The sequence below is a fragment of the Leptonychotes weddellii genome, chromosome 10, assembly GCF_054177405.1.
Source record: "Leptonychotes weddellii isolate Sample4059 chromosome 10, ASM5417740v2, whole genome shotgun sequence".
NCBI classification, from domain to species: Eukaryota; Metazoa; Chordata; class Mammalia; order Carnivora; family Phocidae; genus Leptonychotes; species Leptonychotes weddellii.
In genome coordinates this window covers 19,498,860-19,522,659 of record NC_138378.1, presented here as the reverse complement: position 1 = coordinate 19,522,659, position 23,800 = coordinate 19,498,860, and the positions used below count along the sequence as shown (strand labels likewise).

The 23,800-nt window shown below is 49.6% G+C and overlaps 2 protein-coding genes across 7 annotated transcripts in view; both read left to right on the top strand.

Moving 5' to 3' along the window:
• RPN2 (ribophorin II) overlaps window positions 1-23,800 on the top strand; it is a 116,555-nt gene that overhangs the window by 92,452 nt on the left and 303 nt on the right. The window lies entirely within an intron of this gene.
• On the top strand, window positions 997-23,800 carry MANBAL (mannosidase beta like). 6 transcript variants are annotated; one of them, XM_081832820.1, is made up of 4 exons: window positions 1,004-1,069; window positions 6,807-6,903; window positions 10,165-10,370; window positions 23,163-23,800. In XM_081832820.1, the coding sequence occupies exons 3-4, from the start codon at window positions 10,224-10,226 to the stop codon at window positions 23,268-23,270; spliced, it is 255 nt and encodes an 84-aa protein (XP_081688946.1). In that variant the 5' UTR covers window positions 1,004-1,069; window positions 6,807-6,903; window positions 10,165-10,223; the 3' UTR covers window positions 23,271-23,800. The 6 variants fall into 6 exon arrangements, with proteins under 6 accessions (XP_006733706.1, XP_081688946.1, XP_030884398.1 ...); XM_031028538.2 differs by having other exon boundaries at window positions 1,008-1,069; window positions 10,168-10,373; XM_031028537.2 differs by having other exon boundaries at window positions 1,008-1,069; window positions 10,165-10,373.

Genomic DNA, 23,800 nt, shown 5'->3' with positions numbered 1-23,800 from the left:
TTCATATACATTTCTCTGTGTGATTGATTAATGGAGGCCCAGACATTAACCCCTACTCTGTGAGCACAGTGAGGGTGGAGACCCATCTACCTGCCATTGTCCTCCCAGTTCCATAGTACATGGAAACCCAGAGCAGAAACTCCGTAAGTATCTGTTGAATGAATGCAGGAATGCTACATTCTCGTATCCTCCATTCCACCTCACGTAGTATGGAGTTAGTGGACGTTGTTGTCTGAATTCTATTATTAAATTTAATTAATTTTTAAAAAATACTTAGAGAGAGATCACAAGCAGGAGGAGCAGAGGGAGAGGGAGAAACAGACTCCCCACTGAGCAGGGAACCTAGGACCCCAAGACCACCACCCGAGCCAAAGGCCAATGTTGAACCCACTGAGCCACCCAGGTGCCCCTCAGTTATAATTATTTTAGTGTCCTCTAAGAGTGAGCTCTTTGAGGGTAAGATTAGGTCCTGATCGTCTATGTATTAGTTATCTATGCTATATAACAAATGACACTGAAAGTAGGGGCTGAAAGCAGTAACATTTATTATTTCACAATTTCACTGTATCTCCAGTAACCAGCACAGGAAATAGAAGATGTACTCAGTGAATTTTTTCTTTTTTTCCAAGTAGATTCTATGCCCAAGGTGGGGCTCCAACTCACGAGTCCGCGATCAAGAGCCGCACGCTCTACCGACTGAGCCAGCCAGGTGGCCCTCGGTCAAAGTTTTTAAAGAATTCTAAGAACGTGCTTCTGTTTGCTAAGAATTCTTGTTCCTCTCCCCTCTTTGTAGGTTCCCAGTTCAGGGTCTAGCATGGAATTAAAGCGCCTATAGACGTCTATAAACGTCTGCTGAAAAGAGCTGAGAGACAAAGGGGCTTAGAGGAGCCGGGGAGGTCTGGATCCCGCTTGCCCATGGCGCCCCCTCCGCCTGAAACCCACAAAGTTGGGACAAAGGCCGGAACCCTAGCAGCGTGGGCGGAGCGGAGCCCGCTGGTCGCTGAGGGCGTCACTTCCGGGATCCGCCACGCGGAACCACTTCCGGGGGAGCGGCCGGGCGGCGCGGGAGGTGAGTGCGGCGGCGGGGCGGCCGGGCTCGGGCTTCGGGGCGGGGCGGGGCGGAGTGGCCCGGGCGGTGGGAACGGAGAGGGGGTTGGGCTCGGGCGCCGCGGCCCGGGTGCTCCGGGTGGCGCTGCGCGGCCGGCCCCGGGACGCCCTGCGCGGGACGAGAATAACTTCCCGGGGCGCTCGTCAGGAAGTTACTTGCAGAGGGGAATTTGAGTCCCTGGGAGGTGGAGGGCCTCGCCCGGTGCCGTCCAGTGTGTTCGCTCGGAGCCCGGGCCTGAACCCTGCGCTCGCTGGCGGGATCTGGCCTTTCCTCCCACCGGCGGAGCGTTAGGAGGAGCCCGGGCTCCGGGGTCATTCCGGCCGGAGTTCGACTTCTGAGTGGGCCCCATAGTACTGTGTAATCGTAGGTGGGCCTTCTCTGGTTACCTCCCTGGTTCTCAGTTTCCTCCTCTGTAAAATGGGCACATAGGCTTGATCTAAGGATTAAATGAGATGGTGTATGCAAAGCGCTTAGTTAAGTGCACAGTGCGTGTTTGTCGTAATGAACCAATATTGATAATATTAGCCAAAGTCCACGCTTTATTCGCATTTGGCTCAGTTTCCCCCAATGTCCTTTTTCTGTTCCAGGATCCTGTCCAGGATACTGTATTACATTTAGTCGTCATGTCTCCTTAGGTTCCTCTTGGGTCTGCTAGTTTCCCAGACTTTCCTTGTTAGATCAACTTGACAGTTTTGAGTATTACTGGTACAATATTTTGTAAAATGATCCTCAATTGAGATTTGTCTGATGTTTTTTTCGCATGATTAGATGGGAGTTAGGGGTTTTGGGGAGGAAAACCACAGAGGTAAAGTGCCATTCTCATCACATCACATCAAGGGCACATACTATCAATATAAGTTGTCCCTTGATGTTAACTTGGATCACTAGCTTGAAATAGTCAAGCTTTTCCACTGTAAAATTACTTCCCTTCCTCCCCTTTTCCATATTGTAGTCTTGGAATAAAGTCATTACATACAGCCCACACTTAAGAGTGTGGAATCATGCTTCACATTTAAAGGTTGAGTATCTGCATAAATTATGTGGAATTCTCCATGGGAAATTTGTTAACTCTCGCCCATTTATTTATTTACCTATTCAATTATTTATATCAGTATGGGCTCAGATATTTATTTTCATACTTTGGGTTTTAATCCAGTAATTCTATATTTTATTGCTCAGAGTGCTCCAGCTTTGGCCATTGGGCACTCCTCTATCCCTTTGACATGCACCAGCGAGAGAGAGAGAGAGAGAGAGAGAGAGAGAGAGTGTGTGTGTGTGTGTGTGTTTTACCACTTTCTGTTCCAGGCTCATCCTGTATATTTCATGCCTCAGTCCTAGAATTAAACATTTCTCCATGGAGACTTGCTTCCTTTTATTGGAGAATGTACTAAATGCCAAGACTTGGTTGGTAGGTGTGATCATTGCTACGGGGATGCCCATGTTTCTAGACCCTCAGTGTAAGAGACAGATGTGTGTATACTAACGTGTATATATACACACATATCTGTAAATATTTCTTTGTGTAGCTACGTGTATCTATATTAAGCTAAATCTGAGTTCGTATCTGCAACTCTCATCAGTTCCACATGGATCTTTCTAGTCTCCTCTGGTTTATCTGTAACCTCCCACTCCTTCTGTGACTAATCTAGCTCCCACCATCTATCATCAATGTACTCAGCTGTTCAATTTCAGGATACATATATAGTGGTTTCAGAATTGTTAACGTCTGCCGCCTGTGGGAAGTAACTATCAACTAGAGAATACTGTACACATGCAGTTCCTTTTACCTTAAGTCCTACAGACTCCACTCATTTCCAAAGTTACTGAGGTCTGCACCTGATTCCCCCTGCCCTTGCTGTAAAGTTGTTTAATACATTTGTAATACATTTAGCTTCAGAATGTCACATTCTGTGTTCCATTCTGGGATATCCTGACCTCTTAAATGATTTTTTTTAAACATTTGCATGCATTAAAGTTTGCTCTTTGTGCTGGGAAGTTCTGTGGGTTTTAACAAATCCTTAATGTCTTGTTATTCACCATTCCAGTAGCATACAGAATAGTTTCACCTTCAGGGATTATTTTTAACTTACTTCTTTCATATTTTACGTCAGCAATGCCATTGGCTCTTCTGCAAACTATATCCGTAACCCCGGAGCTTATCACCCCCACTGCGGCAGTGGAGGCATGGCTTTTGGACTGTTTCACAGCAGCCTCCCGACTGGTATCAGCGTTCCCACTCCTGTCCCCCGGCAGTCTTTTCTCAACACAGTGGCAGCCAGAGGGACTATTTTTTTACTTTTTAAAGATTTTATTCATTTATTTGAGAGAAAGCGTGAGCACAAGCAAGGGGAGTGGCAGGCAGAGGGAGAAGCAGGCCTCCCGCAGAGCAGGAAGCCTGATGCGGGACTCGATCCCAGGACCCTGGGACCATGACCTGAGCGGAAGGCAGACGCTTACCGACTGAGCCACCCAGGCACCCCAGAGGGACCATTTTAAAATGAGTCAGACCCTGCCATCTTTGCTAAGTACCTTCAAGTGGCTCCCCTTTTACTTAGGGGAGAAGCCAAAGGCCTTATAATGGCCTACTGGCCCTACACAGCTTGCTCACTCTCCTGTTCTCCTTGATCATAAAGCTCATTCCTGCCTCAGGACCTTATCCCCGCCGTTTCTGGGGTACTCCAGCCTATATTTAAATGATGTTCCTGTGCTTCCGTTTTGCCTCTGCTGAAATGTCACCTTCTCAGAGAGGCCCTCCTCTCACCACCTCATATAAAATCATACTCCCTCTTTATATTTTCTCATAATACTCAGCTCTGACATTATATTCCATTTGTATGTGTGTGAGTGCCTCCATTTGAATGAAAACTCCAATGGTGGGAGTTAGAATAATACTTGACACACAGTAGGTGCTCAGTATGTGTCCCATGAATGAATGTCTCAGACCACTAGTGTCTGGCATTCAGGGATGAGCCTCAGGGGTTTTAGTAACCTTATGAAATTATTTGTCATGTTTGGTAATAGATGAGTAAATGGTTTTTACTAAATTCTGGTAAGGGTATGAGATTTCCCCAACATCTAAAAACCTCTGCTCCTGCTCTTAAAGCGAGTCAGGCCCACCGCAGGGCTAGAGACACCGCAGGAGAGTCAGCTCTGCCCTGACTCACTGGGAAAGCCTAAGCAAGCCCCGTGCTTCTCCACTCCTACCCCTCGTTGTTAAATGAGCCAGTTGGTTGAGGCATCTGCTCTTGCTTTCCAGGTGGGAAACGGGCATAGGCTTCATCATTCACCACATGTCTGAGTCAGGCCCTGGAACAGACTCAGGGTGGGCCCAGGGCCCCTGCTTTCCAGGGCCTTATAGTGGAGCAAGTAAAAAACATTAGACTCCAGACTCCTTATTTCTCAAAATAATAAGAAATTCGTTTTGAATTTTGGCCCAGAACACACATAGTTGGATGTAAATGGATGTAACTGAAAAAAAGCTTCAGGATACAATACTGACCCTTACTAATGTGTTATTTTTCCTTCCTCCCTCCCTCCCTTCCTTCCTCCCTCCCTCCCTCCCTCTCTTTTTTAAGAGAGAGAGTGAGCTTGTGAGCAAGTGGGTGGGGGGAGGGCAGGGGCAGAGAGAGGGGGAGAGAGAATCCTTAAGCAGGCTCTGCGCTCAGAGCTCGGAGCCCGATGCGGGGCTCCATCTCACTTCCCTGAGCTCATGACCTGAACTGAAATCAAAAGTCAGATGCTTAACCGACTGAGCCATCCAGGTGCCCCACTAATGTAATATTTTCTATTGTCATTTATTTAATTAAATCAAGTGTTGGCTAATGAAGTTAAAAGGAAAAACTGCTGCTTGCAGTCCCCTAAGTGGTTTCCATGGCTCACTGATGGGTCACAGCCTGCACTTTGAAAACCATTGACCTAGTGGGAAAGAGCTCAGGCTGTGGAGGAGCCAGCCAGTTTGAAGCCTGTCTTTTCCTCTCATCAGCCACGTAGTCCCTGGGCAGGCCACGTAACCTCTCCAAGCCTCAGTTTCTTCCTCCTCATTGGTAATACCTGCCTCCCCAGGTAGTTGCGAAGTGAATGAGATGCTCACTGTGAGGTGTTGTGCACATCTGGCAAATGATACATTCCTTGCTGCTGCTGCTGCAGCCACGGTGGGGGGTGGGGAGGCACAGCCTCGCACAGGGAGTCTGAGGGCAACTGCCTCCTACTTGAGATCTGAAGGATGAGTAGGACTCATGTGACTTCTGTACTCAGGAATGGAGGACCCAGAAACACTGGCAGGAAGGCTGGGAAGTCAAGCGCAGGGGTGCGGAGAAAACTAGATAAGAGTTGTAAAGCATACACAATCTGTGTAGGGCATTTTGTGTTTTCCAGAACCTTTGCACAACCACTCTCCTGTTACACCTGTGCTGTCTAATACGGGAGTCCTCGCTTGAACGGTGATGATTACGGCGATGATTCACGTCTTCCTAGCCTGTTTGGCTCTTTGGCCAATGACATCAAGTTTATACATGGTTGCAGTCACAGTGTTCATATAATTGTTGTCTCTTTTCAGCGAACGTTACTTTGCGAAGACTTTCCACTGACCTGATATGCATTGTTTATATTTGCCATTTTAGGGAAGGGGGAATATGCCATGATGTGCCATAATTGGGTTAACTGCTTCTTTATTGTTGGATACTTTAGTTGCTTCCTGTTTTTCAGTATCATGAATAGCACCACCGTGAACTTTTTTGTACCTGAAGCCTTTTTTCTTGTTTTGAATTGTTTCCTTACTGTAAATTCTAGGAAGTGAGTTATTCGGTCAAAGGATATAATCACTTTTATGGCTCTTGTTATATATGGCCTTATGGCCATTAAAAAAAAAAAAAGCCTAAATGCATTATAGCTTCGAATAAATATTATTGTTGTTTGGTTCATGAGAACATCAAGTCTCCAGGAGGTCAAGAGATGGGCCCAAAGTGTAGCTAATTGCTGATAGAATCAGGCTTTTTGCCCCCACCCTCAGGCCCCGTCTTTTTATTGTATTCCAAGTATTCATAACAGTGTTGCTATTGGTAACACTAGTTAATCTAAGTATTGGTAAGTTCAGTAGGCTTGTTACAGCCTTAAGCATAAAGCTTGGGACCAAGGGCATTTTTAAAAATGTAGACTTAGGGGCGCCAGCGTGGCTCAGTCGGTTACTCTTGATTTTAGCTCAGGTAGTGATCTTGGGGCCGTGGGATCTAGCCCCGCGTTGGGCTCCGCACTCAGTGCAGAGTCTGCCTGTCCCTCTCCCTCTGCTCCTTCCCCTGCTCATGCTCTCTCTCAAATAAATAAAATCTTAAAAAGAATGAAATAAAAATGTATACTTTGTGAGCTGCCACTGTGAAGAACCGAGAACGCTTGCTTCCACCTTGGTGTTCACATGCTGGTGCCCTGGTAGGGCGGCACGTTTCCTCCAGAGAAGCTGTTCCCGTGGCCGCCCTGGAATTCACTTTGGGGCCAGTTCATGAGCCACCCCAAACAATCTGCCTGTGTCTGAGCGTCGTCATACCTTGTATTTGACCAAAAATGGTATTCCTGAGCTCGTGGCCCCACCTGATTCACCACACTTGGATTCAGAGGATGTTGGGTTCTTTCCAGAAGTCAAATCCTTCCTGGGAGGATGAAGATCTGCCAGCTCTGAGTTGGTTTTTTTTTTTTTTTTTCCCAAAAGGGGCCCCAGGCTTTGAAGGTGGCTCCCAGAGAAAGCAGAAGCTATGTGAAAGTGGACAGCCTGCCAGCACGGGCGTGTGACCTTCCCAAGTGTCCAGGTCAGAAGGGACACAGTACACCTTTGCATAAGTCCCACTCTGTTTACTGAGAAGGTGGTTTTGCTACCCTTTAGTCCCTCTTCTGACGATGGTGCAAAGCAATGAAACTGCAGTGCTGCCATGGAGGAAAGTCTTCGAACCTTCTCTTTGGCCCAAGGCTATGCCGTAGGAATACGATGCAGGCCAAGTGTGTAATTTTACATTCTCTAGTAGCCACATTTAAAAAGTAAAAAGAGGGTGGGAGGATGGGTTAGCCTGGTAATGGGTATTGAGGAGGGCACATTGTGCATGGAGCACTGGGTGTTATGCACAAACAATGAATCATGGAACACTACATCTAAAACTAATGATGTAATGTATGGGGATTAACATAAGAATAAAAAATAAATAAATAAAAATAAAGTGTGTAATTTTACATTCTCTAGTAGCCACATTTAAAAAGTCAAAAGAAAAAGGTAAATTTTTTAAATTATAAAATTTACCATTTTAACCATTTTTTTTCTTTCATTTTAACCATGTTTTAAGTGTATAGTTCAGTGGCATTCACAGTGGTGTCTAACCACCATTACTGTCTATTTCTAGAAGTCTCTCAGCATCCCAAACTGAAACTCCCCCATTAAACACTAAGTCCCCAGTCCCCTCCCGCAGCCCCTGCTAACCTATATCAAGTTTCTGGCTCTGTGAATTTGCCTAGTATAGGTACGTCTTGCAAGTGGGAGCATACAACATTTGCCCTTTTGTGTCTGGCTTATTTCACTTAGCATCATGTCTTCAAGGTTCGTCCATGTTGTAGCAGGTGTCAGAATTTCACTCCTTTTGATAGCTGAATAGTATTCCTTTGAACGTATGTACCACATTTTGTTGATCCGTTCATCTGTTGATGGGCTCTTGGTTGTTGCCATCTTTTGGCTGCTGTGAATGCACCTGTGAACACTGGTATACCGGTATCTGTCTGAGCCTCTGCTTTTAGTTATTTGGGGTGTATCCTAGGAGTGCACTTGCTGGATCATATGGTAATTTTGTGTTTAACTTTTGTATTTTTATTCTCTCTTTTTTTTTTTAAAAAAAGATTTTCTTTATTTATTTGACAGAGACACAGTGAGAGAGGGAACACAAGCAGGGGGAGTGGGAGAGGGAGAAGCAGGCTTCCCGCGGAGCAGGGAGCCCGATGCGGGGCTCGATCCCAGGACCCTGGGATCATGACCTGAGCCGAAGGCAGTCACTTAACCGACTGAGCCACCCAGGCACCCTATTTTTATTCTCTTGATAGTGTCTTTTGATGTACCAGTTTTTAAATTCGTCCTGATGTCCAATTTATTTTTTATTTGGTTGCTTTTGCTTTTGGTGTCACGTCTAAGAAATCATTGCCAAATCCAATTGCATGAAAATTTTCTCCTATGTTTTCTTCTAGGAGTTTTATAGTTTGGTCTCTTCAGTTTAGAGCTTTGACTCGTTTTTGAGTTCATTTTTGCATGTGGTGTTAGGTTCCAGCCTCATTATTTTGCATGTAGATCTGCAGGTTTTCCCAGCACCATGTGTTGAAAAGACTGTTCTTCCCCATTGAATGATGCTGGCACCCTTGTTTGAAAATCAGTTGACTACCTATGTGAGGATTTATTTCTGAGCTCTCTATTCCACTCGTCTGTATCCTTATCCCAGTACCACACTGTTTTGCTTACTGTAGCTTTCTAGTAAATTTTGAAATCAGAAAGTAAATCCTCCAATTTTGTTCTTTTTTAAGATCAGGTGAAATTAATAACACAATTTAATCCAGCATATCATTTCAACATGTAATCGATATAAAAACATCATTAATGAGATACTTTACAGGTTTATGTTCCTGCTGTGTCCTAACTTGAGTGTGTATTTGACTTAACAGCCACCTCAGTTTGGACCAGCTGTATTTCCAACTCTCGAGAACTGCATGTGGCTCATGGCCACCATATTGGACAGCTCAGATTTAGCAGGAAATTGCATTGTGGCACAGATCTCTGAAAACACAGAGGGCTTTGGAGTCAGGTGGGCCTGGTTCCAAAGTCAGTTTGCCCCTTTCTTGTTGCGGTGGGCAGAAGGAAGCCACTTGTGGGTGCTGTGGTAGAGGGGAAGCAGTTCAGTCATACCAGGGTAGGAGACAGCAATGAGGAAGGCATGCTGGGGAGGTGACACTTGAGCTCAGCCTCGGAGGTAGAGTGGGGGCTTCACCAAGCGGTCAGAATGGAAAAGGGCATTCTTGGCAGAGTGTGCAGCCTGGGCAGAGGCCCAGGATTTTGAGAGAGCCCATGCTCTTGGAGAACTGCAGGCAGTCCTTTTAGCTTGACCAGGGTATTAGGAGTGGGGGCCCTGGTGAAAGGACAGGCTGGCTGAAGCTGGACCTGCCCCCAGCATCTCTTATTTGGATTCCCCAGCATCTCTTATTTGGGTTACTGGCAGTGGCCTCCTCACCGGCATCCCTTTGTCTGCTCTGCAGCCCCTCTCCCCACCAATCAGAACGTAAGTCAGGTAATGTCACTTCTCTGCTCAAAATCCTCAGTGGCTTCAGTCAATCCAGAAATGTCAGGGTCCTAGTGGGGTCAACCTGCACTTCTCCCTGGTCATCCCTCCTTCTTGAGCACTCTTCTCTGGCCATTTTGGCCTCATTTCCCTGCCCCAGGGCCTCTACGCTTGCTTTTCTCTCTGCCTGGATATGCCTCTCTCAGATGTTCCAATGGCTCACTATCACACTTCATATCTCTGCCACTCAGTTCCCCTCTCTTCAGCGAGCCCCTCCTGTCTGTCACCCTGTACAAAATAAAACAGTGCCCTCCGTAAGTTTTGTTCAAAACAGTTGTCACCAGCTGGTACAGCACGTCTGGCTGTGTTGTCGGCCTCTGCCCCGAGATGTAGGCCCCAAGAGAGCAGGGATTTGTCTCTTTTGCTCTCTCTATAGTGTTTGGTGTTCAGCAGGCATTTGTTGAATGAGTAACTGGATGAATAAATGAACAAAACCTGAAATGTATCAGGCCTTCAAATGTATGTTGATTGGAGATTTTTGTCGAAGTCTTTGCCTTTACTTATTTTCCCTAGCTTTGTATTTGGAAAAAATACAAATATTCAAAAAAGTTGAAAGAATAGTCCAATGACTGTCCATATATCTTCCACTTAGGTTCAAGTACTGCTAATATCTCACCACGATCACTTTATATATTCTCGCAAGTATGTATGTGTTTGTGCAAGTGGATAAAAGTCAGTTGTAGAAACATGACGCTTGACCTTTGTGTTTAGAAGTTGGCTCTGGAGAGTGGTGAATCAGAGGAGACCACAGGCAGCAGGTGGCCGAGGCCATGGCCTCCGACCTGGACTTCTCACCTCCTGAGGTGCCTGAGCCTACTTTCCTGGAGAACCTGCTACGGTACGGACTCTTCCTGGGGGCCATCTTCCAGCTCATCTGTGTGCTGGCCATCATCGTACCTGTTCCCAAGTCCCACGAGGTGGTGAGTCCTTCCCTGTGAGCCTCTGCTCCTCAGACTGGGTTCTAGGTACTAAAAACAGATACCATGGCAGAGAAGATCAGTTAGGACTATGCCAGATTCCCGCCTAGTGGCTTTGAACCACGTGACCAGTACTTTATTTGTTCACACGTGTCAAGCAGATTTTTATTTACTGCCTACTACCTGTCAGTCTGCAGCAAGTTGTAGTGTCCGTCCTCATGCAGCTTCTAGTCCTTGAGAGGGGGGCAGACATGAAACTTATGGATGTTTCCATGAGAAGCCCAGAGCACTGTGAGGGTGCATATCCAGGGGGAGGACCTGGTCTTCCCTGGGGCAGGGGAATTGCATTTGCAAGGAATCTAGTCTAGTTTAAGTCACTGAATGACGATGACTGTGGCCAGAGCACAGAGGGACATGACGAGAGGCGCAACCAGAGGAGTGGGTGGGGCCCGGAGGGTTTTATGTAAGACACTGACAGGATCAGATTGGCTTTTTGTTGTATTGACTTTATTCTGTAGGTCTTTTTATTCTGTAGCGTACTCCCTCCTTCCACCACCCTCTCTCCCCCACCCTCCCTTTTCTCATGACACTGATTTGTTGGAGAAAGCAGGTCATTGTCATCTACAGTATCCACCTCCAGGATTTAGCTGATTGCCTCTGTGCGGCGTCATTTAACCTGTTTTCTCTGTTTCCTGTATTTCCTATGAATAGGAAGTTCAATCTAGATGCTTGAGTGAACTCAGTGAACTCAGTTATCAGGTTATTTGGTGAGAACACCTCCTAGCTGGTGCTGTGGACTTCCTGTTACATGTCATCGATGAGCATGTGGTGTCTGCTTGTCACACATTTAGAGATTCCGATTGATCAGTGGGTTCAGGTGGTGGTCCTTCTATTGAAAAATCCCCACCAGTCTTTCACCTAAGTGTTTTCAGAATCCATTGCTGAGCTCCATTATTTCCTTGTGCATTTATTAGCTGGAATTCTTCGATGAAGAAGACCTTTTCCTCATTACCTGTATGGTTATTCTGAAATGTTGTTCATAGTAAAGGCTGGATGAATGCTTGGTTCTTTCCCTTTATTAATTTTCAGAGCAGTGAGTTTGGACTCTAGCAACCTCCAATCTTGGCCAATGAAGCTTTGATTTTCACATCATTTTGAACATTATATTTGTATTTTTATTTATATATATATATATTTTTTAAAGATTTTATTTATTTATTTGACAGAGAGAGAGATAGCGAGAGCAGGAACACAAGCATGGGGAATGGGAGAGGGAGAAGCAGGCTTCTTGCCGAGCAGGGAGCCCGATGTGGGACTCAATCCCAGGACCCTGGGATCATGACCTGAGCCGAAGGCAGACACTTAACGACTGGGCCACCCAGGCGCCCCTATATATATATATTTTAAGATTTATTTATTTGAGAGAGATGGGAGGGAGGGGCAGAGGGAGAGAGAGTCTTAAGCAGGATCCACCGTGAACACAGAGTGTGACACAGGGCTCGATCTCACCACCCTGAGATCATGACCTGAGCTGAAACCAAGAGTGCGATGCTTAACCGACTGCGCCACCCAGGCACCCCTTGAACATACATTTTTATATATTTGATAAGTTTTTAGGTTTTTTTATGCTCAAATGGTTTCAAGGGGAGCCTCATCACATTGTGTGAAATATTGTTACCGGGGAAGTTCATTTAAGACTCATTGCCTAGGACTTCTCTTGGAGACGGGTTACATAAACACCCTCTGCTTATGGACCAGAATTCCAGACTTCCGGAAGGAACATAGGTATTCGGCATAAACCATATTGTTTGGTTTAGGTACAGTGAGTCACTCTTATCAGTTCTGGGAATTGTGGGAACCACCCAAAATCCAATTTCCCAGGTGCCAGCCAGGCTTTCTAAAGATAGCAGGTTTTTTTTTATGTTGACTCTGTTGCACACACTTACAATATATTTATTATAATTTAAAAATAACTACATTGTTTTTTACTACTAACATTAAGACTCAGAATGAAATATAAGATTTCTTTGTGGTTCTTTCTGGCTTTAGAATATATCCCAGTAGGGATGTATGGTCAGAGTACTGGGTTTAGTAATTCTTTTCTTCATATAGTTATACTCCCGTTGTGATATACAGTTAGGCTAATTTGTTTCAACTTGTTTTGAAATTTTAGGGATTTTTTTTTCCATTTTAATTTAATTAAAAAATTACATTAAATGTTTATGTACAATATTTCTCCCAAAGTCAAAATGATACAAGATACAATTGAAAGTCTCCTTTAACCTCAATATTCTCCAGTCTATTCCCTTCCTTCCTCCACAGGTAATAATTTTTATTATTTTGATTTATTCTTCTTTTGTTTCTTTTTGAAAACGTAAGCAGGGGCACCTGCGTGGCTCAGTTGGTTAAGCGTCTGCCTTCAGCTCAGGTCATGATCCCACGGTCCTGGGATCGAGCCCCGCTTTGCTTCTCCCTGTCCCTCTCTGCTGCTCTCCCTGATTGTGCTCTCTCTTTCTCTGTGTGTCAAATAAATAAATTTTTTTAAAAATTAAAAAAAAAAACATAAGCAAATGCATATGTGTGTGGTGTGGATACACATACATATGTATATATATAAATATTCTCCCCTTTGATACATAAAAGATGGCACACTATTAAATACAGTTTCACATTGTTTCTTTTTTCACTTAACAACATATAGTATATTCTGGAGATCCATTTTTCTTGGAGATGGCTATGTCCCAGAGATCCTGCTCATGTAGCTGGGAGGATCATGGCCATTTACTGATTCAATGGAGAGCCCTGGCGAAGGACCAACTTGGGGTGGGGCTGGGGAAGAAGTGTGCTGAGTTCAGTTTTTAACAGGTGCCTTTAAGATATGCAGGTGGTTCTGCCAAGTAAGCAGTTGGATCCACAGGTCTCTAGCAGGAGGAGGGTCTGGGCTGAGTGCTGATCAACATGAGGGAGCTGAGATGTAATTGAAGCCAGGCAAGGACTAGGTCTTCGGGACGAGAACATGGGCTGAGATAAGCAGAGGACCTGGGCTGCAGCCCCGAGGAGCTCCAGCATTTAGGGGTCAGGGCGGGGGGAAGGCACAGCCACTGAGGGCATGGGAAGCCTTGGTGAACATGGACGGACTCATGGCCTCTGAGGGTCCTGTCCATCTCCATTTCTTATTCTGGTGTTTTGAGAAGGAGGTCACGATTGGAGTTTTTCCACCCACAATTGTATCACACTCTAAAAACGTAATCCCTGTGCTCTGGGGCTCTGTCCTCGCAGACACGGCATGCTATTGGGTATTATAAATAACAAACATTTTTACTGCTATTGGCCACTGATGAAGCCTGCTAGGAGTCAGGGAGGGAGGGAGGTGATGAATGTTTTTATTTTATAGGCAGAGATGTATAGTCAGAGGTATGTGGCCTTTTGGAGAGCTGCTCCTCACCTCCTCTAGTGTTCTTAACCCTTCTAGCTGGTCCCAGAGGCCTGGGTCAGTTTAGCAAACAAGGAAAAGGGGGTGCCTTTTACTCATCTCTTTGAGGTTCTTTTTTTTTTTTTAAGATTTTATTTATTTTTGTGGGAGAGAAAGAGCACGAGCGGGGGAGAAGGAGAAGGAGGCTCCCTGCTGAGCAGGAAGCCCGATGCGGGACTCGATCCCAGGACCCTGGGATCATGACCTGAGCTGAAGGCAGACGCTTAACGACTGAGCCACCCAGGTGCCCCTAGCCTTTTTTTTTTTTTTTTAAGTTTTTCAGTGGATCAGTAACAAAAAATATAGTACCGGTAATTAAACTTTATTGGTGCATCAGGCCAACAAATGGCCCCCAATTATGCAGGGGTTCTACTGCAGGCTTTCCTCAGTGTGCCCCCAGAAGGCAGCCTTCTCTTGCCCCCCACACTCCTAAATAGATGGAAGGGAGCACAGTACTCTGTGCACAAACCGTCTCACAAAGGGAGGGTGAGTGCTGAGACTGTGCTCAGAGGTTGAGCCTGCAGCTAGCTGGGATTTGGAATTTGGATGGGGATGGAGAAAAGAAGGGGATTTTACTTGGGGCCAGGGAGCTCTTAGGGAGGAAGGGTGCCTGTGGGGATAGCTGGTGGGGACCCTGGGGAAGCCCGAGGGCAGGAGGGAAGTGGAAGGTGCCACTGGAAGTGGAGGGTGCCAGGAGGTGGGAGAGGGTAGAATTGGGGGTGGGAGGACCCAGAGAACAGTCTTTCTCTCTTTGCCGTTTTGCTTAGGGCAAAATCATCCCTCTTGCTTGGCCTATAGAAACAAGGTTTATTAGTGGCTTTTTGGGTCAGAAGATAATATTTTTGGCTCTAGATGATGGGAAAGCCTTTGAAAAGCAAAAGAATGTCTTTCCTGTTGTTCCAGTAAGCCGATTTTTTGCAACTAGTTTATGACTCCAGTACTTCAATACTTAGCAGATTATTTGAAAGCTCTTTTGGGGGTAATCAGGGAAGAAAAAAGAAACACATACAAATGCTTCCCACCCCACCCCCTTCTTTTCATAGTGGGAGCAAGAGCCAGTTTGCAAAATCAAAACTAAAGTCCTTCCAGTCTTAAGCCAAATGAGAACGTGTTCTCGTCAACACCTCATTAAACCAAGACCTGAGAAAACAAACATTTGTGTGAGCCTGATTGAGGCCTGGGCCACATTTACTCCAAGCATTTTCTCATAGGCTGGATTCTAAAATAAGAGAGTAGATCCTACACCATTTCTCTCTAGTCCAAGAGGGCACATACATATCTCTCATGTCAAGTCTGATGGATTGTGGGGTGGCCATCATGGATGGATTCTGGGCCTGCTTCTAGGCTCCAGGTAAAGTGAGTGATCATTGATGTCTGCTGTGAGCAAGGGCCTGGGGAGTCCTTGGACTGGTCCACCATTCTCCATCTGTCTGCACCTGCCTGGGGGCGGTTTTCAAAGGCCTGGGCTGCACCCACAGGGATTCTGATTCTGTTGTTCACTGTAGCCCACATCAGTATTTACTCGAAGTGCCCAGGTGATTCTGTTATGCAGCCACTGGTCTAGTCTTAGACTCGTTCCCTGAAGCACAGACCAATTTTGGGAGGGTAGGAGGTGTTCAGTTCTACATGTTAAGTGTTAAGTTTGAAATCCTAGCAAGACATCCAAGTGGGAAAGAAAGAGCCAGTGAGAAGCTGGGGATAGAGACCTGGGGGGTATTTTATCCACATGGCATTACTACTTGAAACCCTAGAGTTTCAAGAGTGAGTTGCTGAGCTTTTTAAGGGAAATTAAGATTCAGGAAAGGCCTGACCTTGGGGCTCCCCCGACCTGCTTGAAGCAGTTTCTGTGCAGTGTGGATATACTGAAAAGGCGCAGGTGCCATCCCAGAGCAGGGTTGCAGCTGGGCCTCTGGAAGGGGTGGGAACCAGGACCCTGTCATTCACCATCTGCATCCCCTCCGTCTCCCCTCCCTGTCTGTCTCCTGTCTTTCACTTCTCTCACCAGGGCCCTGCTTCCTCTCCTCGCTGTCCCTGTGGTGAGATGAAACATGGCCACTGACAGCTTCTGGAGTTTATGTCTTTCAGCTGCAGCGTCTGGAGGCTGCCGTCTTGCTTGGTCCAATTCCAGAATCCCCAGGGAAGGAACTGTAGCTGACCCAGCTTGGGACAGCTAGGGCCCGTGTGGCGGGAGGGGCAGGCCACGTCCCAAAGGAGCGGGAGTGCTGTGCAGACAGAGCTGGGGTCTCCATTCCAGTGGCTCTCTCAGAAGACAGGGCAGAGCAGCGGGGCAGAGGGGCCTGCGGTCTCCCAGAAAACCGCCGTCGTTCGAGGAGAGCACCTGTCCATCACGGTTCCCCCAGAGATGGGGCAACAAGAGCTACAGAGCAACCGAGGAAAGACTGCTCCCCTCCAGAGTTTGGCTTCCATAGAGTTCCTGGATCCCTAGGGGGTCCCTGGATAGGCTCCAGAAGTCTGCAAGCTCCCCGAAACTGTGAACAAAATGTGGTTTTTATGCTCAGGCATATTTTCTGGGAAGATAGGCTATAGCTGTTCTGAGAATGGGGTGTGGTGCTTTAATGAGGTGGGAGCCAAATTCCAGGAGTTTAAGGAGTGGGTAATGAGGAAATACAGGTAGGGAGCCCCTCTCCCCGTCTCCCAAAAGCTCGCTGGAGCTGACTCCCAGCCTCTTTTGGATGTTTCTACACGGAACGTTGATCCAGTTAACCCTAAGCAAATGGGTGTTGACTTTTAGTTCGGCGACTCACGAAGCAGATAGTAGTGGTTCATCTGGCAGTGACTCACAGACTCTCCTAGAGCTCGGGTGCTAACTGTCCCCATCTCTTCACATGTATATGTCACATCTCCGCGGCTGCTGCCAGCCCCTAGGCCGGTACCTTTGCTTGCACTCTGCTGTCTCTGTGTGGGCCGCCACAGTCTCTTCTTGCAGTAATGGGGACTCTTTCTGTTGAAAGTTCTGAGAAACTCACCTCCAGCAGTTTCTCTGGAAAGAAACTGCGTTGGTTCTTAGAACTGGGAATTTCAAGGCGCAGCTGGGCTCAGAGGCTCCAAAGATCTTCAGGGCTCTGTCTCTGTCTCCTGGCTTTCCTGCGAGTATGGGCCTCATTTGTAGGCCCTCGCCACGTGGCCGGGAGATGGCCGCAGCCGCCCCCATCTGCTGCCTTACCACTCATGATTTACAAGCGAGAGAAGCCATCTCTCTGCCTGGGCTCACTTTCCAGGTCTCATGGAAAGTCTGTCCTTGGCTCTGGCTTGGCCACTTGGTTGCACCTTGCCTCATAGGTGGGAAGGGGCAGTGGGTACCATTTCTGGCCAGGCCACATTTAATTGGCCATGCCTGTGGCCACAGGGACTGAGAGTCCCCCCTAGAACCACATGGATCCAGAAAGGGCAGAGCCCCCATGGAAAGGGGGGTTGGGCAGACAGAGACAACTGACGTGCAGCATTGTGATCCAGTGGAGAACTCACCAGAATTGACAGCAAGAATGGTGGCTTTCAGTGTGATGCCCACGTAGGCTTCACTGTCAGCTAGAAAGCTCTGCAGTTTGGGAGCCCTGAAAAGGATGGAGCCTTCCCGGCAGTGGCCTAGAAGTTCAGGACCCTGTTGCAAAATTCTGTCTGAGGCTGCCAGAGTAAGTAATTAACTCGGGCAAGTGTATATTATACCAATTCTCAACACCTTAGGAGACAGGCTCGGAGAACTAACTTTGCAGTTTCTGCCCTGTGTTTTTTTAAGCTTGGGAGCAGTTTGCAGCTGAATTGGGCGACAGGGTGTTTTTTACTTAACGAGCCCTTCTGGAGAGATTGCTGTGTGGTGGGCAGGGTGACGGCATAAACATGGTTTTGAGATGTGTCCCGTCTCATGGGAGGGACAGCTGGACACACAAAGAGCCACAGACCAGCCAGTGGGAAGGGCCTGCAGTCGTGCTGAATTGTCTGGAATAAGCTCCCAGGCTGTTCTCTGTAATCACCGTTCTCCTGGCCTGCCAGGCGCATCCTGGACACTGTGTCTTCGTTCGCCTCGCTGAGCGCCCGTGGGCGGCCTCCCCAACTCCCTGTTCCAGTTAGTCCTAGCCACCTCTCAAGGGCACTGCTGGCTCTACCCCTGCAAGGTCTTCTCAGCCCCGACCCTGCCCGGGCCTGGGCCAAGAGTGCGCAGTAGGACGAGCGGGAGCATCAGTATTGGGCATACCTGGTCTGAGTGTGGCCCACCCTTCATGTCCCTAAGCCTGTGTCCTGAGCTGTAGAGGGACGGCATGCATTCCCAGCCCAGAGTTCCTGGGGATCAAGTGAGAGCAGCGGGTACGTGAGGATGCACGCATGGAGCACAGTGGTTTTCTTTCCCTGGACCGCTTGAGAGGAAAGAATGGTTTTCGGTCTGTGTGGAATGATGCTTTATTCTGATTTATCGGACCGAATCCACACTGAACTGTATAGTGGAAATCATAAAATTCTGAGTGCTTTCCCTGCTTGAAGGGACTCGCTGCATTGTGGCACAGATTCGATTATTTGAATCTGATGAATAGCAGCAATTTTCTGGCCTCGTAAGCAGCTGTGGAACTGCTTCATTATTGATGAGGCCTGTGTCCACAGAGGACTGGTGCCTCCGCAGAGCCAGCAGCCACCTGGCGGGGGAGGTTTTCTTTTACTCCCGACGGCGTGATTGCCGAAGAAACTTAAAACTTGCTTCAGAGGAGGCTCAGAGTTCCCAGATTTGAAGGTGGGGCTGTAGTGCTCGGAGTCTGCCTAGCTTGTCCCCGCAGCGCGCATTTGAGGAGAAATTAAAAGTCAGCCATTCGTTCGGAGTCGTTCTTGCTGGCTAAGAATTTGGAGCTACAGCTCTTCGTGGCTAGGACCCCAGCATCTGAATCATGTGCATGAGAGCTGCTTTTGCTTCCCTGTAGCTTGGAAACTCGGCTGTGCCCCATTGGACCCGTCACTGAGACTCAGTTTCCTTGCTTCTAAATTGGGCTCACAGTGGCTGGCTCGTTAGGGTGATGCAGGCTCAGTGAGTGGATGTTTGGTGCACATCGCTAAGCGTGTCTTCTCTTCATTACCCCGTGGCATCTGGCACAGAACTGCATCCCCTGGGCACACGCAGATAGGTGGGAGGGCTGGGAACCTCGGCAGAACAGGAAAGGGAACAGAGCGTGTGGGTAGTACTGGGGGGCCGGTAGCCGGGCAGGGCAGTGGGCTGCATGGGGCGGGGTGGGGGGCGAGCCGGGAGGCAGGGCCAGCGGCCGAGTGGAGTGGCCCTGGAGGCCACAGGGAAGCTCTTAGAAATTTGTCTCCTACGAAGGGGGGGACCAGAAACACATTTAAAGCAGCAGACAGACATGGTCCGGACTATTGTTTTAGAATAGACCGAAAGCAGTGGGGCGGGCGGCGAGGAGAACGTGGGGGAGGCCGACCCAGCGAGGGGGCAGGCAGGGGGCCGTGGCATCTGGCCTGGCGCAGCAGTGGGTGTCCAGAGGGGCCGGGCGGAGTCGAGAGCCCCTTGGAGAGGAGAATGCGCAGGACCTGGGGCACATGGGATGTGGGGGCACGAGGGAATGGCGAGAACTCAAAAATGACTTGGAGGTTTCCAGCTTGGGTAACTGAGTGAGTGACGATGCCAGAAACTGAGGTGGGGAAGGGAGGAAGAGGTCTGCGGTGAGGAGGAGACAGCACGCTCAGAGGACTCGATGACTGTAATATGAACACACGCCCACGGAGAGCTGCCTTCAGCTGTGAAAAACAAAGCCCGGCACGGGGAGCACCAGCCCGCTGCCCTGACTCCCGCCGGAACTGCAGTTACAAACAAGCGGTCCGAATGACCCATCGGCAAAATCTGGAACGGACCCTTCTTGTCGTTCCCCCGTCACCCGTGCAGCCTGTGGTTCCAGGTGCTGCTAGAGGGTGGGTTTCGCAGTGAACTCGGGTTCTCGGTCTGCAGCCCTGAGGTCCCCAGGACACCTGGGACAGACTGTAGGAGCCGCCGTTCCCGTCCTGGCGCTGCTGCTCACCGACTGTGGACACCTTAGGCAAGTCACATAATCTCTCCGGGTGTTTCTTCTTTTGTCTTTCCGGTGGGACTCAGCGTGGCACTCTGTGAGGCTAAAATAAGATGTGTCCACACCGCATAGCCCAGGGTCCGGCACACTGTAAGTGCAGCCGTCGTGGCTCCTTACTGGTGGTTATGCCTAGCCTGACTTTAGGGCATGTGTATTGGGTTTGACACCTGCTTGTGTCCTCTGTGCCCATGGGAAAGGGGAGACCTGGTCCTAAGTGTTACGTATATACTGTAAATATTTATTTAAGTCATCTGTACACCCACCGTGGGGCTCGAACTCATGACCCCGAGATCAGAATACGTGATCCACCAACTGTGCCAGCCAGGCGCCCTTCAGTGTTCTATTTTCATGATGGTAAGAGTGAAGTTTCCATGGTTATGGGAGATCTTGCCTGATCTTCCATATTCATTCATTCATTCATTCACTCATTCACAATTGAAGCTGTCTCAAGGAGTTCACAAGCTAGTAGGGGAAACCAACAGGAGAACGTGTACCTGTGGTAACGTGTGATGTGGCCCCATGTGGTTCCTCAGTACCAGGGGGTAGGGGTGGAGGAAGGGATGTGCCTTGCTGGAGGTAGAGGAGCAGAGGAGGAAGGCTAGACAGTGAGTAGGAGTGCATTCTTAGCTGGGCCAGACCACAGGGAGGGGTTTGCCGCACGGCCAGGAAGGGTGCTCCTCTTGTTAGGGGTGACCAGCAGAAGCCCTGGCAGCTGACCAGTGTGGGGTCTGGAGAAGAGCCCAGAAGAAGCTGGAGATGTGGCCTCCTTCGATGCCTTCCTGAATGTGGGGCATGAGGCTGTGGGACATGGAAAGGTTTAAGGTGGGGGGTCTGCACAAGGCGTGGCGTAGAGCAGGGAGGTCAGTTAGCAGTGGAGGAACTGGTGTAGGGACTTCGGTGCTGGAGAGAGTGACCAAGTGAAGAGTTAGAGGGGGTTGAATCCCCAGGACGGGTGACTGATTGGCCCGTTAGGAGGAGAGACGGGTGGGGTCACTGGGGCTGTGGTGACTCTGCCTTCAGGCGGGGAGGAGGACCTGGCCTGCTGGAGAAGGGGCTGTGCTGGGTCTGGGACAGTGCAGTTGGACGTCCCCCGGGGGAGCGCCAGTCCCAACCATCACACAGATAGCTGGGTCAGGAAAACGTCTGCTCAGGAGAGAGGTCGGGGAGGCACCAGAGTGGATGAGGCCCCTAAGAGAGGGGGTCTGTGGGATGAGGGAGGCTCTGGGGCTGGCCGGCGGGTGTCACCGTCCCTGTGGATTCTGACCTGGGCCCCACTGAAACCAGAGGGGGCACCCAGCTTTGAGTTTAGAGGGTCGGGAGCTCCGGAGATCCTGGCAGGCTTGGCGTGTTCCCTGTGCGGAAACCATTCATCTCGTCAGGGCCTGTTTGTCTCGGGCACTCAGGGACCGAGCGGTTTGCACCGGTCTCATAGTCACCGACTGGGGACAGTTTCCAGCTCCCAAGGTCTCCAGAGACTGTGCCCTGTGGGGTTTGCCTTAAACAGTAGCCGTTCCCTGCCCCCCCCGCCCCGCCCCCGCCCGCTGTGCTGGGGGGGGCGGGGCTCAGCCTGTGCGCTTGACACGCTGGCTCCTCTGAGGTTCTGTTTTGTTTGTTTGTCTTTCTAATGGGCTAACTTTCTTTTCTTTTTCTTTTTTTTTTTTTTTTTGGCTAAGTTACATTGAAGTGTCGGCCCAAGTTGACAGGCTGGGGGAGTCCAGTGATGCCATGGAGACCGGGCTAGGGGAGGGGCCAGCCCCCTTGTTATCTTGGGAAGCTCACACGTGGGTACCTGGGACTGGGCTGGGCCTTTCCTGAGGTCTCAGCAGGCGGGCTGGCGGAGGGGGGGGCGGTGGAGGGAAGGATGGCTGATAAGAGGGAGCTGACAGACGTCTGGAGTAGGCCCCACATAGGTGTGGACTGCCCCTCCCCAGCCACGGTCACACCTCTCCTGTCAGCCCGAGGGCTTGAGGTGCAGGGCCAGGGAAGGAGAGAGAGCAAAGCAAGCGGGAAGCTGGGAGTTGGCCAGTTCAACCGAGGAAGTATTTTTCTCTTCTGGAAGTATGCTCCTTCTTAGTATTTTTCGTCTGCTTTTTATTTTCCCATGTTTAATAAAAGAACACAGGTACCGAGACACATTTCCTGACCCTAGTGCTGGGGCCGTGGGAGTGTGGGCACCTAAATAAAAGGGCTGCTGTTGCCAGGCGTTTCACGTTTTCAAGAAAAGCTGGGAGTCTCGATTGAATGGGAAATCTACCAGTTAGCTCAGATTTTTAAAAATAAACACTTCAGGCCAAGTGAAGTCCACCTGAGGGCCGGAGGAGGCCCGGGGACCGTGGTCAGTGTTCTCCAGGCCGGACATGCCTCACTAACATCCTGCCTGACCAAGGCATGGTGGGACTTACTCCCTGGGGTCAGGGAACACTTGACCGGACTGAGTCCCCTCCAGATTCTTCTCTGACGTGAGCCTGGGTCTGTGGTTTTAAACCTGTTTTTAAAACAGCAGAGCCTTTGCATAAACCAAATCTTACAGGGAATAGGACACATAGAAAAACCAGGGCTGCCCAGCTTGTAGGGAGAGTCTGGAGTTCTGCCTCAAGGCTGCCCTCCGCCCTCCCCCACGGGGCGCCTCCGCCGGGCCCCACAGAACACAGGGCAGTGGTTGCCCAGCTGCGGGCCAGCGCTCTCCACCGCTCCCAGCCCTGGCATGCTGTGGGTTGAATGGGAGAAGGAGGACAGCAGGGCCGGAGGGGCAGCGAGCCACGGTGGGTCTGCCCCACAGCCGGCTCCTTGCCTGCGCTCTGCCCGGTACCTGCGCAGGGCGAGCAGCCCACCACGGTGCGGCCACAGCCGCTGGGCACTTTCCATGCCACACTTGCCCCAGCGCGCATCACTGTTTCCATTTCACAGGTGGGTAAACCAAGACGCAGGAGGGGGAAGTGAGTTGCCCACCGGTCACTTGGCTGGCCTGTGGAGGGGCCTAAATCCATCCATCCATCCATCCATCCCCCCCCCGCCCCCCCGCCAAAGGTTGCCGCTTCCCTTGGGTCCCTTGGGGCCTCTTTCTTTCTTCGCTGAGAACTGGCCTTCCCCCCACTCCCCGGCAGCCCCGCCCACCTGAGGCTCCTGGGTCCCAGCAGTAGTGGTTCCGTGTGCTTTAATTTGCAAAGCCCCCTTCAGATAACGATCTCGTTTTTGCTGGTGTCAGGCTGGACTCGTCTAAACAGGACTCTCCTTTCTATTGCCATGCAGGAGGCAGAGCCCTCTGAGCCCAGAAGCGCGGAGGTGACGAGGAAACCCAAGGCTGTTGCTCTTTCCGCCAGCAAGAGGCCCAAGAAGGAGTCCAAGAAGAAGCGGTAGAAGAGGCCTGCAGAGCTAGGCAGCCGGGGCAGCGGCCTTCCGGGGCAGCCCTCCTGGGACTCAACGCCCTGTTCCCTCAGTTGTCCCAGGGTCAGGGCTGAAGTGGCTGGGCCGCTCTCTGACCACAGAGATCTGGACAATCATGACAGTCCCCAGGCCCCAGCTGGGCAGCCCACCACTTCCTCTTCCTTCTGCTCCCGTGACCGTGCAGAGCCAAGGGGACTAAAACACCCTGTGTACAGAGGCTGGGTAAGAAGTCTGTTCAGAAGTTGGGTCAGCTCAGAGTCACATTTCCATACTTCATTATTGTGTCCAGCCTTCAGGCCCCCACTTGTGGATTCACACTACATTTTAGAGTCGTGATCTCAGGCTGACGAGCACCGCCCCTCCCGTTCCGCGAGCACCGCAGACCTGCTCATCAGCCACCTTTGTCCCTGCTGTACGGATGGAGCCAGGCCAGGCCTGCCCTGTGTGTTTAGGTCAAGACGCCATGGCCACTGTGCTGTAGGTGGTCCCTCAGGCACAACGGC